We start from the raw sequence: 11,554 nt of genomic DNA, 5'->3' as shown, positions 1-11,554 counted from the left end.
TCACTCACACATTCTCTCACTCACACACTATCTCACTCACACACTCACTCACTCACACACTCACTCACACACTCTCTCACTCACACACTCACTCACTCTCTCACTCAAACACTCACTCACACTCACAAACTATCTCACTCAAACACTCTCTCACTCACACACTCTCACTCACACACTCACAAACGATCTCACTCAAACACTCTCTCACTCACACACTCTCTCACTCACACACTCACTCACACTCACTCACACACCCTCTCACTCACACACGCACTCACACTCACTCACACACCCTCTCACTCACACACTCTCTCACTCACACACTCACTCACACTCACTCACACACCCTCTCACTCACACTCACTCACTCACACTCACTCACACACTCTCTCACTCACACACTCACACACTCTCTCACTCACACACTCTGTCTCTCACTCACACACTCACTCACACACTCTCTCACACATACACCCTCTTTTACGCACTCTTTCAGTTGCTGCACTCACCCTCTCACATACACACGCTCTTACTCTTTCCCGCGATCACACATTGACATACACAGTCGCGTTCTCTCGCACGCGCTCTCACACGCGCTCTCACACTTGCACTCCCCACGTGCAGTAAGTAGATTGAAAGTCGGGCTCGCGGCGCCACGATGCAACGGCCTCCTGGCATGGTGACCGCCTTCAGCATCGAGTCTCTGATCGGAGGAGCCCCCCCGCCGCGCTGCGGGCAGATCCTCTACACGGGCTATCCTGGCCTCTTCATGCCGCCCTACGGATCCCTCGTGCTGCCGGCCCACGGGCAGCTCCACGCGGGGCTCCCCGCCGCATTCCCCGCGGCTCTGGGCGGCGGAGCCGGAGGTGGCTTCTATTCGGCGTTTGCGCGCGGGATTCAGCACGGAGCTGCGGGAGCAGTCGCGTTTTGCGGCAACAAGGAGGCGCCTTCGCCGGGCGGGGAGCGGGTCCCGACGTATCCGGCTCGCTCCGAGGCTCTCTCCGGCAGGGAGCGGCTCCCGGCTCTCACGCTTCTGCACTGCTCCAAGACGCCGCTGTTATCCTCGCCAGCAGGTCTGTGGCTGTGAGCAGGGGGCATAGGCAGACGGTGTTTTGGTTGCTTGAGCGCAGGACGCGCGCACGTGTTGTGGTTGTGCAATGTCACGGGGCTCTGGACTTGCACAGACTTGCTGAAGCTTTTGTGTGTGCGTGTGTGTCCGTGCGAGTTCTGGCGTAGCTGAGCGCTGCTGCGGATTATGCCTCACATCTTATTAATGATCTTAACGCCGTCCAATTATGAGCGACTTAAATCATCGCGTGTCGTAAACTTAAGCGGTTGCGCGCGTATGCCATGTAATTGCGAGCGCGATATGGGGGGGGGCATCAGCTACAGGACATTATTGCGTGTAGTTTCTCTCGGTGCGGTAATTATGTGATTAGCTCTGCCTTTCACGCCTTGAATAGCGAAATGAATGCGCGCGCGCGGATTGTGCTGCTTGATAAAAGTCGGAAACCGCAATGGCACTTTATACGTCATCGTTAAAACTTCATTAACCTAAGAAGAAGCATAATGAGACAAGTGTTTGTAAAAAAAATAGAAATTATAATGATCATCGTCAGGAGCGGCTAAACTATGGCTGCATGAAATGGAATAAACACAGAAAAGCCGCGCTCACGATCTGTGCAAGAAAATAATCCTCTGTACATTCGATTTCACTAGACTCGCGGTTCGTCACGTGTCTCGCGGACAAATCAATGCACACTTTATTGAACCAAGTCTCACGCTGCTACATCACAACACAATGCACCGCGCCTTTAATCTTTTCGTTCTTTGCCTATCCGAGCATCCCCGGCCGAGGTGGCAGCGAACAATATATTCTCCAATTACAAAACCACGGCTGGTCAAATGGTGAAGGGTTTACGTGTGCACGTGTCTTGTTGACGAAATGCGTTGGTGTGGGTGGAGTGGTGGCGCAGTGGTTTGCGCACTATCATGTGAACCCGGCGGCCTAGGTTTAATTGCCGGTCACGGCTAACACGAGTGGCGAGTGAACATTTGAACCGACCCTGAACACGCCTTCGTCAAGGAGCACTGACTAGCGTACGGCCAAGTGTGGCCAAACAACCCGATATTGAGTAACGCGGCCTGATCCAGATAACTGTAGATACATCAGAGAAGATCAACTCCAGTATAGGTCACTGCCACGTGGATCGTTTTTGACCGCACAAAGTTGCCTTTATTGGTGTGATTTCATACAGGGCAGCCTCCTGTACGTTAATAATGTGGTACAGTAGCCACTCTGAGTGGACCGTTTGTGTTCAGTCACCGAGAGCGCACGGCGAATGCCGTGCCTAGACATAAAGTTCAAGCGTTATAGCGGTGCTCATCTCCCGTTTGCCCTGAGCCCAGGTGTGGAAACTCCACATTTCTATGACAAGGGCTAGTATTCCCGTAGGACAACCAATGTTGACTTCTCCACAATGTTGGCGCACAACCCATGCCGACGCAACGTGCGCGGCGTGGCCGGGTGTCATCACCATTGCGATCATCACCGTACAGGTGTTCCAACGAGTTGCACGCCCGTAATAGCGCGCGTCTCCCCGTGAACTCGACACGGACAGCCGTCAACTTGAGACGGCAGGCGCGTCGCGCTGCTGCATTCGCGCTCATCGCCGATCGCGACTCGAGTGTCCCCCTTTTAGCAGTCGATATGATCGCTCGCCACCAAAACAGTGACTCGTCGTAATCGAGTAGCACCTTCAGTTTCCGTGAAAGATTCCGAGGTAATAATTTGCCCTCGGAAACTAAGTCGTCTGGCGGTTATCGTAGGCCAAAAATAATACGCAAAAAGTTGAACTAAATACGTGCACGGTCGTCATCTCCCACAAGCAGTATCAGTCCTCTATGCCAAAAGCTAAAGTCAATTAGATGTCCGCTTCTCCTCCTCTGCTGCCGTGATGTCAGGAACTTTCCAACTTTGGCCGTCCACACGGACAGCTCCGAGACATCCACACGGATGGCTCCGAGTCATCCACATGGATGGCTCCGAGTCATCCACACGGACAGCGAGACACCGATCTATTTAATCCAGGCTTCAGACTTGCTTGTTCTCCCTGTACAACTGTCCGTTTTCATATGCCCCAGTGTCTCATTCAGCTATCGACGTTACCTATTGCCCTATCACCCTCCTCTTACAAACTCCTCGTTACAATGACAAATAATTCCATGATCTCAAAGTCGAATGCTTTATTTAGCGTAGAGCGTCTGGAAGATGCAGTCTGCTTTCGACGCCGTCATAACCCCCACGTTGCACGTGGTGTCATCTCGTCTCTGCAAATCGGAGAGTGACTCCCTCACCTCACCCAGTTTTCAATGAAGCGCCGCTCATCTTCTCGACTTCTCTTCCCGCAAGGTCGCGGGTGCCGTGAAGCCGACTCGAGCTGCGAGAGCGAGGCGGATCGGTGCAGCGAGGACGAGATGAGCACGGACAGCGCGTCACCGCGCGCGGACCCGGCAGGCCTTGATCGCGATGGGTGCAGTCCGCCACTGCACGGGGGCCGGGCCCCCTGCTCCCGCAGCCCCAGTTCCCCTACGGGAGGCACCTCGGGCACTGAGCACCTCTTGCCAGCCAAGTCACACCTCCACCATCAGCAACATCATCAGCAGCAGCATCCGCAACAACAACATCAGCAGCAGCAGCAGAGGCGGCGGCGGCGCACGGCGTTCACGAGCGAGCAGCTGCTGGAGCTCGAGAAGGAGTTCCTGAGCAAGAAGTACCTCTCCCTGTCCGAGCGCTCGCAGATCGCTGCGGCGCTGCGTCTCAGCGAGGTGCAGGTGAAGATTTGGTTCCAGAACCGGCGCGCCAAGTGGAAGCGCGTCAAGGCGGGCAACGGCGCGTCCCGGAGCGGGGAGCCGACGCGAAACCCCAAGATCGTGGTGCCCATCCCCATCCACGTGAACCGATTCGCAGGCAGGGGACCTCAACAGCAGCAGCAGGACACACTGACTGTCGAGCAAACGAGCAGGCCAGCCGCTCCATAGCCTTTTTTGTTTAATATAGAGAGTGAGTTCTTACTTTGGTCTTCAAATGCACAAACTGTGATAGAAAGTGTTAGTGTATATATATGTATTATTGACCTCGTGGCGTCGTTGGCAAGATTTACACGACTGAACAGCCCGTCGTTTGTAAAATGTGTGTGTGTGAAAGAACTGGGGAGCGGTAGTGTAGCGGTTAGCGCGCTGCGCTATGAACCTGGCGACCCGGGTTCGATTCCCGCTCACGGCTAACACCAGTGACGATTATCTGAACCGGTCCTGGGCCTCCCCTAGGTCGACTCAGCCTTAAATGAGTACCTGGTGCGGTGTGTAAACATCGCCACTGGGGAGACAAAGGCGGTCGGGCGTGGTGCTGGCCACCCACCCCCTCGTTCGTGTACCGTTCCGGCCTTCATAGGTGCTCGCTAACAGCACTTGCCCCTACAGTCTGTTAAGGCTATACGGGGGATCTTTGTCTTTGTGAAAGAACTGCAAGTGAAGTGAACTGATGAACCTTGCCGGTGCGAACCGGCCACGAAATCACGACCCCGCTCCCACACGCGTTGCTCCTGTGATTGCGCGCTCGTGTTCGGAATGAGAGTTGCCGTACGGGAAGTGTCATGCACCGCGCACGCTCAGCAATCGATTGACACGTTTCTATGCATACAGAGAAAGCAACCCATTCACACTTCGTTTATTTTGGGTTAGATCATGTTTCGTTTTACGATAAACCTCCACCATTCGATAGAGCCTTTATCAAATAAAGTTGTCGCGTGGCCAAACATGCCGCCAAATGATTTGAATTTTTACCAAAGCGTACAGACTCAGCTCTATACAATTAGCGAAACACCTATTCCGTAAAATTACTCCAACAAAAGGTGGGATCACGACAGGGCTACGCTTTGGGCAACGGGCAGCAGTGTGGCAAAAATCAATTGTTGTGCTGTACTATGCTCCTACGTCGACGCGCTCCGCAGCCTTCGCCATCCTCGGCTGACTGTGGGTCAAGCAACTCCCACGACTCGCAGCGGCGTGGGCTTGGCGGTCATCTAGCGGTGGATTTACAACAAGGGGTGCTGTTACGCACGCACCGCGTAATCGGCTCCAGCAAGATATCCCTCCCCCGCTCTGCTGAGCGTTGCCTTCGCCGAGCTATTTTTGTTTAATTGGCCCAGATCTAAGCGGCAGGGTGTTTGATGTCCGAACGAATGCGAAAGTTCTCGGCTTCGTGTTAATAATGGACCCGTGTCCCCGAGATTAATTAAACACGTGCACTCAGTCGCCATCGGTCGCGGGCGTTGCGCAGCGCACACGACCGTGCAAACCTGCGTCGCTGCTTCATTTTGTACCGCCCCCCCCGTACAAAGCACACGAGTTGGAGATGGGGGGGGGGGGGCTCCCGCGCTCTCGGTGGTCAGCGGAATGCATGCGAAGCAAATTTTTAAAGGGTCACCGTTTTCAACGTATCGGTAATAAATTATTTAATTATACGTTCATGCGCGTCGTGTTCCTGACTCGTGCGAGCGTTGCCCATCGCCAGCGATTGTGTGATGTGGACGCGAAGCGGTGCATTTCTGTGACGATCCGTCACGGTAACCCGTCGGTTTAATGTAGGGTTTTTTTGGGTTAGATATTATTATGGATAATATTGGTCGAGAAAGGCTACGTGTTAAACAGATCCGTCTCTTATTGAACCACGTACCCGATACGGAGACGTTCTAAATGTAGCCACGCGAGAATTCGCGCAAGACAGCTGGGATGGGTCACTCAGACGCTCACAAAATTGGTCGGAAGAACAAGTCGACGATTGAAGTGACACTTTCTTCAAAATTACCTTTCAAAAATAAATCATACCTTGTCATTTTATAGCGAGACACGGCTTTTATTTGTTATCATTGCAATGTTACAACTTTTTTCCCATCCACTGCTGGATGACCCCTCTCCCAACATTGCACTGGTTGGTGTGCGGTTTGATGGAAGGTGGTGGTGGTGGGACCTTGTACTTGCTTCAGATGGGCGCCAATCGATTTCAGGGCGCCCGGGTCCGCATCCGCATTGTGCGATTGTGCCATGGATCCATGGATCCACGGATCCACATCAGTGAAGTGGTTAAAACTCAAATGTGGAATTGCAGTACACATCACATCCCTCGCTATAGCCCACGTGACATGCATTATATATATCACGTGGTTGCAAACGATTTTAAATAGAGTATACCGCGAGGTAAAAAAGTAATAATCATCTTCTCTATGGGAACCTCATTTGCCAGTAAAAATATGATAATTGTTTTTTTATCCTTCTATCTGGCAACAAAACTGACACCTTTTTACAAGGAGTCATGTTTGCATAGACCGCAATACCTGCAGTCATAATACAAACAAAAGACATAACTCTGATAATGTGCCTTTTGGCGTCATCTGGTCCAACCCATGTGAGACTAGGCTCTAAGGAAAGCTGTCTCGGGTGTGGACCAATCAACTTCAAGGACAGTGCACATTATCAGAGTTATGTCTTTTGTTTGTATTATGACTGCAGGTATTGCGGTCTATGCAAACATGACTCGTTGTAAAAAGGTGTCAGTTTTGTTGCCAGATAGAAGGGTAAAAAAAACAATTAGAATGATCATCTTTTTTAAAATGCAGTGCAAAGGATATGGGCCTACAACAAACATATAACGCATGAGACAAAACGACGCATTCCCCTTACTTTTTAGCCTACGTGGAATCTGATATTGTTACCACCACACACCAAGATACATATTTTTAACTAGCTTTACTACCCGGCTTCGCCCGGGACTTGGATTCTTGTCTTGGATTAATACACGGCCGACGCGGAGGGTAGGGGGGGGATGCGTGACGCCAGCAGGCACACTGCGTGACGCTGCCGCATGCGGGTGACATCACAAATGTGACGTCACCGCTCACTTGCGTGCAAAATATATCCATTATTGCGCCCCCCCCCCCCAAAAAAAAAATACAAAAGTCTATTTTTATAATTTTTGCATGGTGTACAGTCTGGAAAGTACCCACATGGCACATTTCAAGTTTGTTGCATGTCGGGAAGTACGCTAAACATTTTGAACAAACACATAATCCCAAATTTCCCTTTTGTATATATAAATAAAGAGTGAATGAATCGCTCCATTGATTGGGCTTTGACGCTGCAGTGCCCCCCCCCCCGCCCCACCCCAGACGATTAGCACGGTTGGCTACGTAGGGTGCGAAAGAAGTTCGTAATGCAGACATCTACTGTGCTCGCCCGCGAGCGTGGTTGCCTGTGAGTGCGGAGGCGAGCCCTCGGTCGATCAGCATTGGGGAGACAAAGGAGGCCGGGCGTGGTGTTGCCGACGTTTACGGGTGCTCGCGAACATCGACTTGCCCCAACAGCCTGTTCAAAGCAACACGGGAGGATCTTTCTTAAATTTTTTAATTAAAACTTTCGTGACTGCAAGAATTCATATTCTTTGGTTCTTTCGGTAAAGTAACGTCGGTGGAAAATAATTAAATAAAAAATCTAAAATTATAAAAATCTCAAAAAAAAACTCACGACGTTTCGATCGCAACACAAGTGGTCGTCATCAGGCGGAGAAACAAAAAACCGTCGTGTTTTTTAATTAATTTTATTTTTTAAATATATTTTTTATATTTTATTATTTTCTATCTACGTGACTTTACCGAACGAACCAAAGAAGATGAGCTTTCTTCTTGAAGCGGCAGCGGCGTGGTTGGCGGCGCTACCGCGCGCTCCGAACCGCGTGAAACCGCGCTCGATTCCTCGGCCACGGCTAACGTCAGAGGCCGAGTTCTTTTCGAACAAATCCCTGGGACTTCCCCAAAGTGGGACTCGGCATTAAAGGCGAAGCTTTTGTGTGACGTGTAAACACCGGCACTTGGGGGGGGGGGTGCCGGTTAAGATAAAGGCGGTTCCACGTGGTGCTGCCCGCCGTGACCCCCCTCAAGCGCGCCTTCATTGCAGCACTCGCCCCAACAGTCTACACGGGGGGGGGTGTTTGTTTGTGTATCTCCCTGTGTACGAGTGAGTCTCGGTGAGCGTGTGTGCAGGGGACGGGGGGGGGGGTGTGAGCGATACGTAAACGTGCGTGTGTGTGTGTGCGCATTCCGAGCAATCGGCGAGGTGTCACCATCCATCACCATTTACCATCATCACCAAATTGACGAATAATAATCATCTGTCATTAGCTCGTCACGCTCGCGTCGTTTAGCGCGGCTCGGCGATTAACATCAGCTGTGAGGAGGGGCAGGGAGAGGCGAGGAGGAGGGGAGGTCGAAGAGGGAGGGAGGTGGGGAGTGGGGGGGGAGGGACTGGGGGGAAGGGAAGTGGGGGGGAGGGAGGTGGGGAGTGAGGGGGAGGGAGTGGGGGGAAGGGAGGTGGGGGGGAGGGAGTTGGGGGTGGGAGGTGGGGAGTGGGGGGGGGAGGTGTGGAGTGGGGGGGGAGGGAGGTGGGGGGGGAGGGAGGTGGGGAGTGGGGGGAGGGAGATAGGGACTAGGGGGGAGGGACTGGGGGGGGAGGGAGTGGGGGGGGAGGAAAGTGGGAAGTGGTGGGGTGAGAGGTGGGGAGTGGGGGGGGTGGGAGGTGGGGAGTGGGGGAGGTGGGAGTGGGGGGAGCCCACGACCTGCGCATCCCCCCGAAGCCCCCCGCCTCCCCCCACCCCTCCCCTCTCTCGGTGAGACTCGCCACTCCACGGTGAGCTCCATTATATTTGTCTGAAATGGGGGGAGTCGCTCACTTTACACACACTATTATTATCATCATCATCATCGTCTACAGCAGCGGTCCCCAAACTTTTTGACACCAGGGACTGGTTTCGTGGAAGACAATTTTTTCACGGACCGGTGGGGGGGGGTCGTCTTTGCCCCTTTTCAAAGAAGCTCTCCAGCGACGTTTATTTTTTGACTCATTTTGGCTGCATGGGGTTAGAGCTTGTGGACTCACCAACACTGTGACAAGTGCGCAGTGCTGGAAAGATTCACGGACGGAAGTGGTCAATAATAAAATGATGGGGGTGGGCCACGCGCGGACTCACCGCTCTCACCTCCTGCGATAAAGACTAAGATCCACCCCCTGTGGTCGTCAGTAGACCGTTTGGGACAAGCGCTGTTAGCGAGCGCCTATTAATGCGGCTGGCAACGACACACGAGAGAGTCGGTTGCCAGCGGGCCTCCAATGCTGATGTTTACACACCGTGGTACTAATTTCAGGCTGAGTCGACCTAGGGGTGGGGGGGGGGGGCAGGACCGGTCCAGATATTCGTCACCGTCGTTGGCTGTGAATCGAATTGCGCTACGAACTTGTACTCTGCTGTAGTTTGTTCCGTACGCATAGGACGCTGTTGAGAACTCAACAGCATTCAGTGGCACGGGGCCTAGTTAACTAAGACAAATATCCCCGTATAGCCTTCACAGACTGTGGGGGCAAGTGCTGTTAGCGAGCACCTTCGAAGGCCGGGATGGATGGCCAGCACCACGCCCGGCCGCCTTTGTCTCCCTCGTGGCAATGTTTACTACACACCGCACCAGGTACTCAATCGAGGCTTAGCCGACCTAGGGGAGGCCCATGACCGGTTCAAATAATCGTCACTGGTGTTGGCCATGAGCAGGGATCGAACCCCCCCCCCCCTCCCTAGTTAACAAACCACTCAACACATTTTAATAACACCGTGGCCTCAAACGGAAATATATAAATAGGCGACTTTATTCTTAGTGTAGAGGTGTAATTGTGTAGATGTATGGGCACGGATGGGAAACAAACACAAGGAGCGTGGTTAGGGCTGTACACGGAGGAGGTGCTCGCACCGACGTCCGCACCTACATCCCCCACGAGCCCCTCCCGGGGGCCGAGTGCTATAAAAGGTGGTGAGCCGGAGGGCTCGAGGTCGAGTGTTAGCTTTAACCAGCGAAGAGTGAAGACCAGCTAGAATAGGCCCCGGAGCTCCCCTGGCTCGCTGTCCTTGTCAGAACCGACCAGGGCAAGCCGGTGGCGTGGCCCCGAGAGCCCAGACTGACGTTCCTATAAGAGCCGGTCTGGAGACTCAGGGTGCCGGGATCCCAACTTGACCAGGGCTGGGATAGGTAGCCTCCCCTAGCTCCGTAGTGGAGGACTCGGGCGTAGGTTAGCGGGGTTAGACGTGGTGTCTCCCTGATAGACGAGTGAAGGGGACGGTACCCCTTCAAGTGTTGTGTGTACCCGTTACTGTACACAAGTTGGTATTAATAAATAAGTGTGCCTCCGACCCCGTCGTCAAAGCCTCCTGAATACTTACTACATCTGGGGTCAGAAGTGATCGTTCAACGACGGACACACGAGGGACGACACGTACCATGGAGTCGGAGATGGAGGACACCTCAGCTGAATCGGCACCAGAGATGGCCGAGGTCGGATCGGAGCAGCCGGGGCCGAGTACACCCGCGCCGCTACGACAGGAAGGGAGGGATGCGTCGGCCGAGGGACTTCGGCTGGCTCTTTCCCGCCTGGCGGAGTTGCTCTCCGCTGCGGCCGCCCACATTGGAGGAGATCACGCGGCTGGGGGCTGGAGGGGTTGCGCGGGACGACGACGGCAGCCGACGCGCGGCGCCGTTTCCCGCCACACCGACGCGGCTCGCGGTTAAATTTCCCACCATCACTACAGTGGGAGCAGAGGGCGGGGCCGGCCCGCGTCAGGTGACTGCTGAGGGCCAAGCAGAAGCCGTGACATCATCAACGCCGGCCAGCGCGTCAACAACGGTGCGACCGGCGATGCCATGCTCGCAGCCCGCCCACACTGTAACGTGTGCAGGGAACGACGGAGCGCGATCCACGACCACAGACGTCGCGTTACAGCAGCGACTGCCGCCTCTTAAAGAGTTCGTGGGCGTGGACGGTGACTGGGGTGGCTTCAAGAGACGGTTCCTCGCTCATCAGGAGATGGCGAACTGGACGGACGGTGAAGCACTACGCGCGCTGCCAGCGATGCTGGACAACGACGCCCTGGCTACCCTCACCTCGGCGCCTAAGGAAAAGCGCGCCCCGCTGCACTTGGCGCTGCAGCTACTGTCCGCTGTCTACGGGCCGCCTTCGGACTGCAGGCAGCTGTTCCACAATCGCCAGCGGGGCGCCACCGAATCGCCTCTGGCTTTCCGGACGGCTCTCCTGGCCCTGACGAAGGCAGCTTTTCCGCGGATGGATGAGGAGGGAGTGGACGCTATGGTGGCGGAAAAGTTGTTGCTACTCGCGGATGAGCTGGACGTCGCCGTCTTGGCTCAAGACGACACAGAGATGTCTTCCCTGCTGGTCGCGCGCCACATCCACGGGGGCTTGCGGTCCCTGCGTCGAAAGGCTGCCAAGGGGGTGGCCGGCCATGTCATGGCGGCTCCCGCCCTTCCATCGGTGGAGGTCTGCGCGGTGGAGCGGCGGGAGGAATGGAGATCTGCGGGACCACAGGCTCGGAACGGACCGAGCCGCCAGGAGCAGCCCAGGCCATCTGGGGCGCTCACACGCTGCTACAACTGTGGCCTTCAGGGCC

The 11,554-nt window shown here is 54.4% G+C and overlaps 1 protein-coding gene across 1 annotated transcript; it reads left to right on the top strand.

Moving 5' to 3' along the window:
• The first annotated feature begins 311 nt into the window (after nucleotides 1–311).
• On the top strand, nucleotides 312–5,418 carry LOC144719107 (homeobox protein GBX-2-like). Its single transcript, XM_078595285.1, has 2 exons — nucleotides 312–1,073; nucleotides 3,413–5,418. The coding sequence occupies exons 1-2, from the start codon at nucleotides 659–661 to the stop codon at nucleotides 4,039–4,041; spliced, it is 1,044 nt and encodes a 347-aa protein (XP_078451411.1). The 5' UTR covers nucleotides 312–658; the 3' UTR covers nucleotides 4,042–5,418.
• The last annotated feature ends 6,136 nt before the right edge of the window (nucleotides 5,419–11,554 follow it).

This window comes from Lampetra planeri, chromosome 1 (assembly GCF_965212315.1).
Source record: "Lampetra planeri chromosome 1, kcLamPlan1.2.h2, whole genome shotgun sequence".
NCBI classification, from domain to species: domain Eukaryota; kingdom Metazoa; phylum Chordata; class Hyperoartia; order Petromyzontiformes; family Petromyzontidae; genus Lampetra; species Lampetra planeri.
The sequence above is the reverse complement of the archived record's forward strand: the minus strand, read 5'-3'. Positions and strand labels throughout refer to the sequence as shown.

Coding starts and splice junctions, on each gene's coding strand:
- LOC144719107 (XM_078595285.1), top strand. CDS start 659: ATGCAACGGCCTCCTGGCATGGTGACCGCCTTCAGCATCGAGTCTCTG. Junction 1,074..3,412: donor GCTGTTATCCTCGCCAGCAG/GTCTGTGGCTGT, acceptor TCTTCCCGCAAG/GTCGCGGGTGCCGTGAAGCC.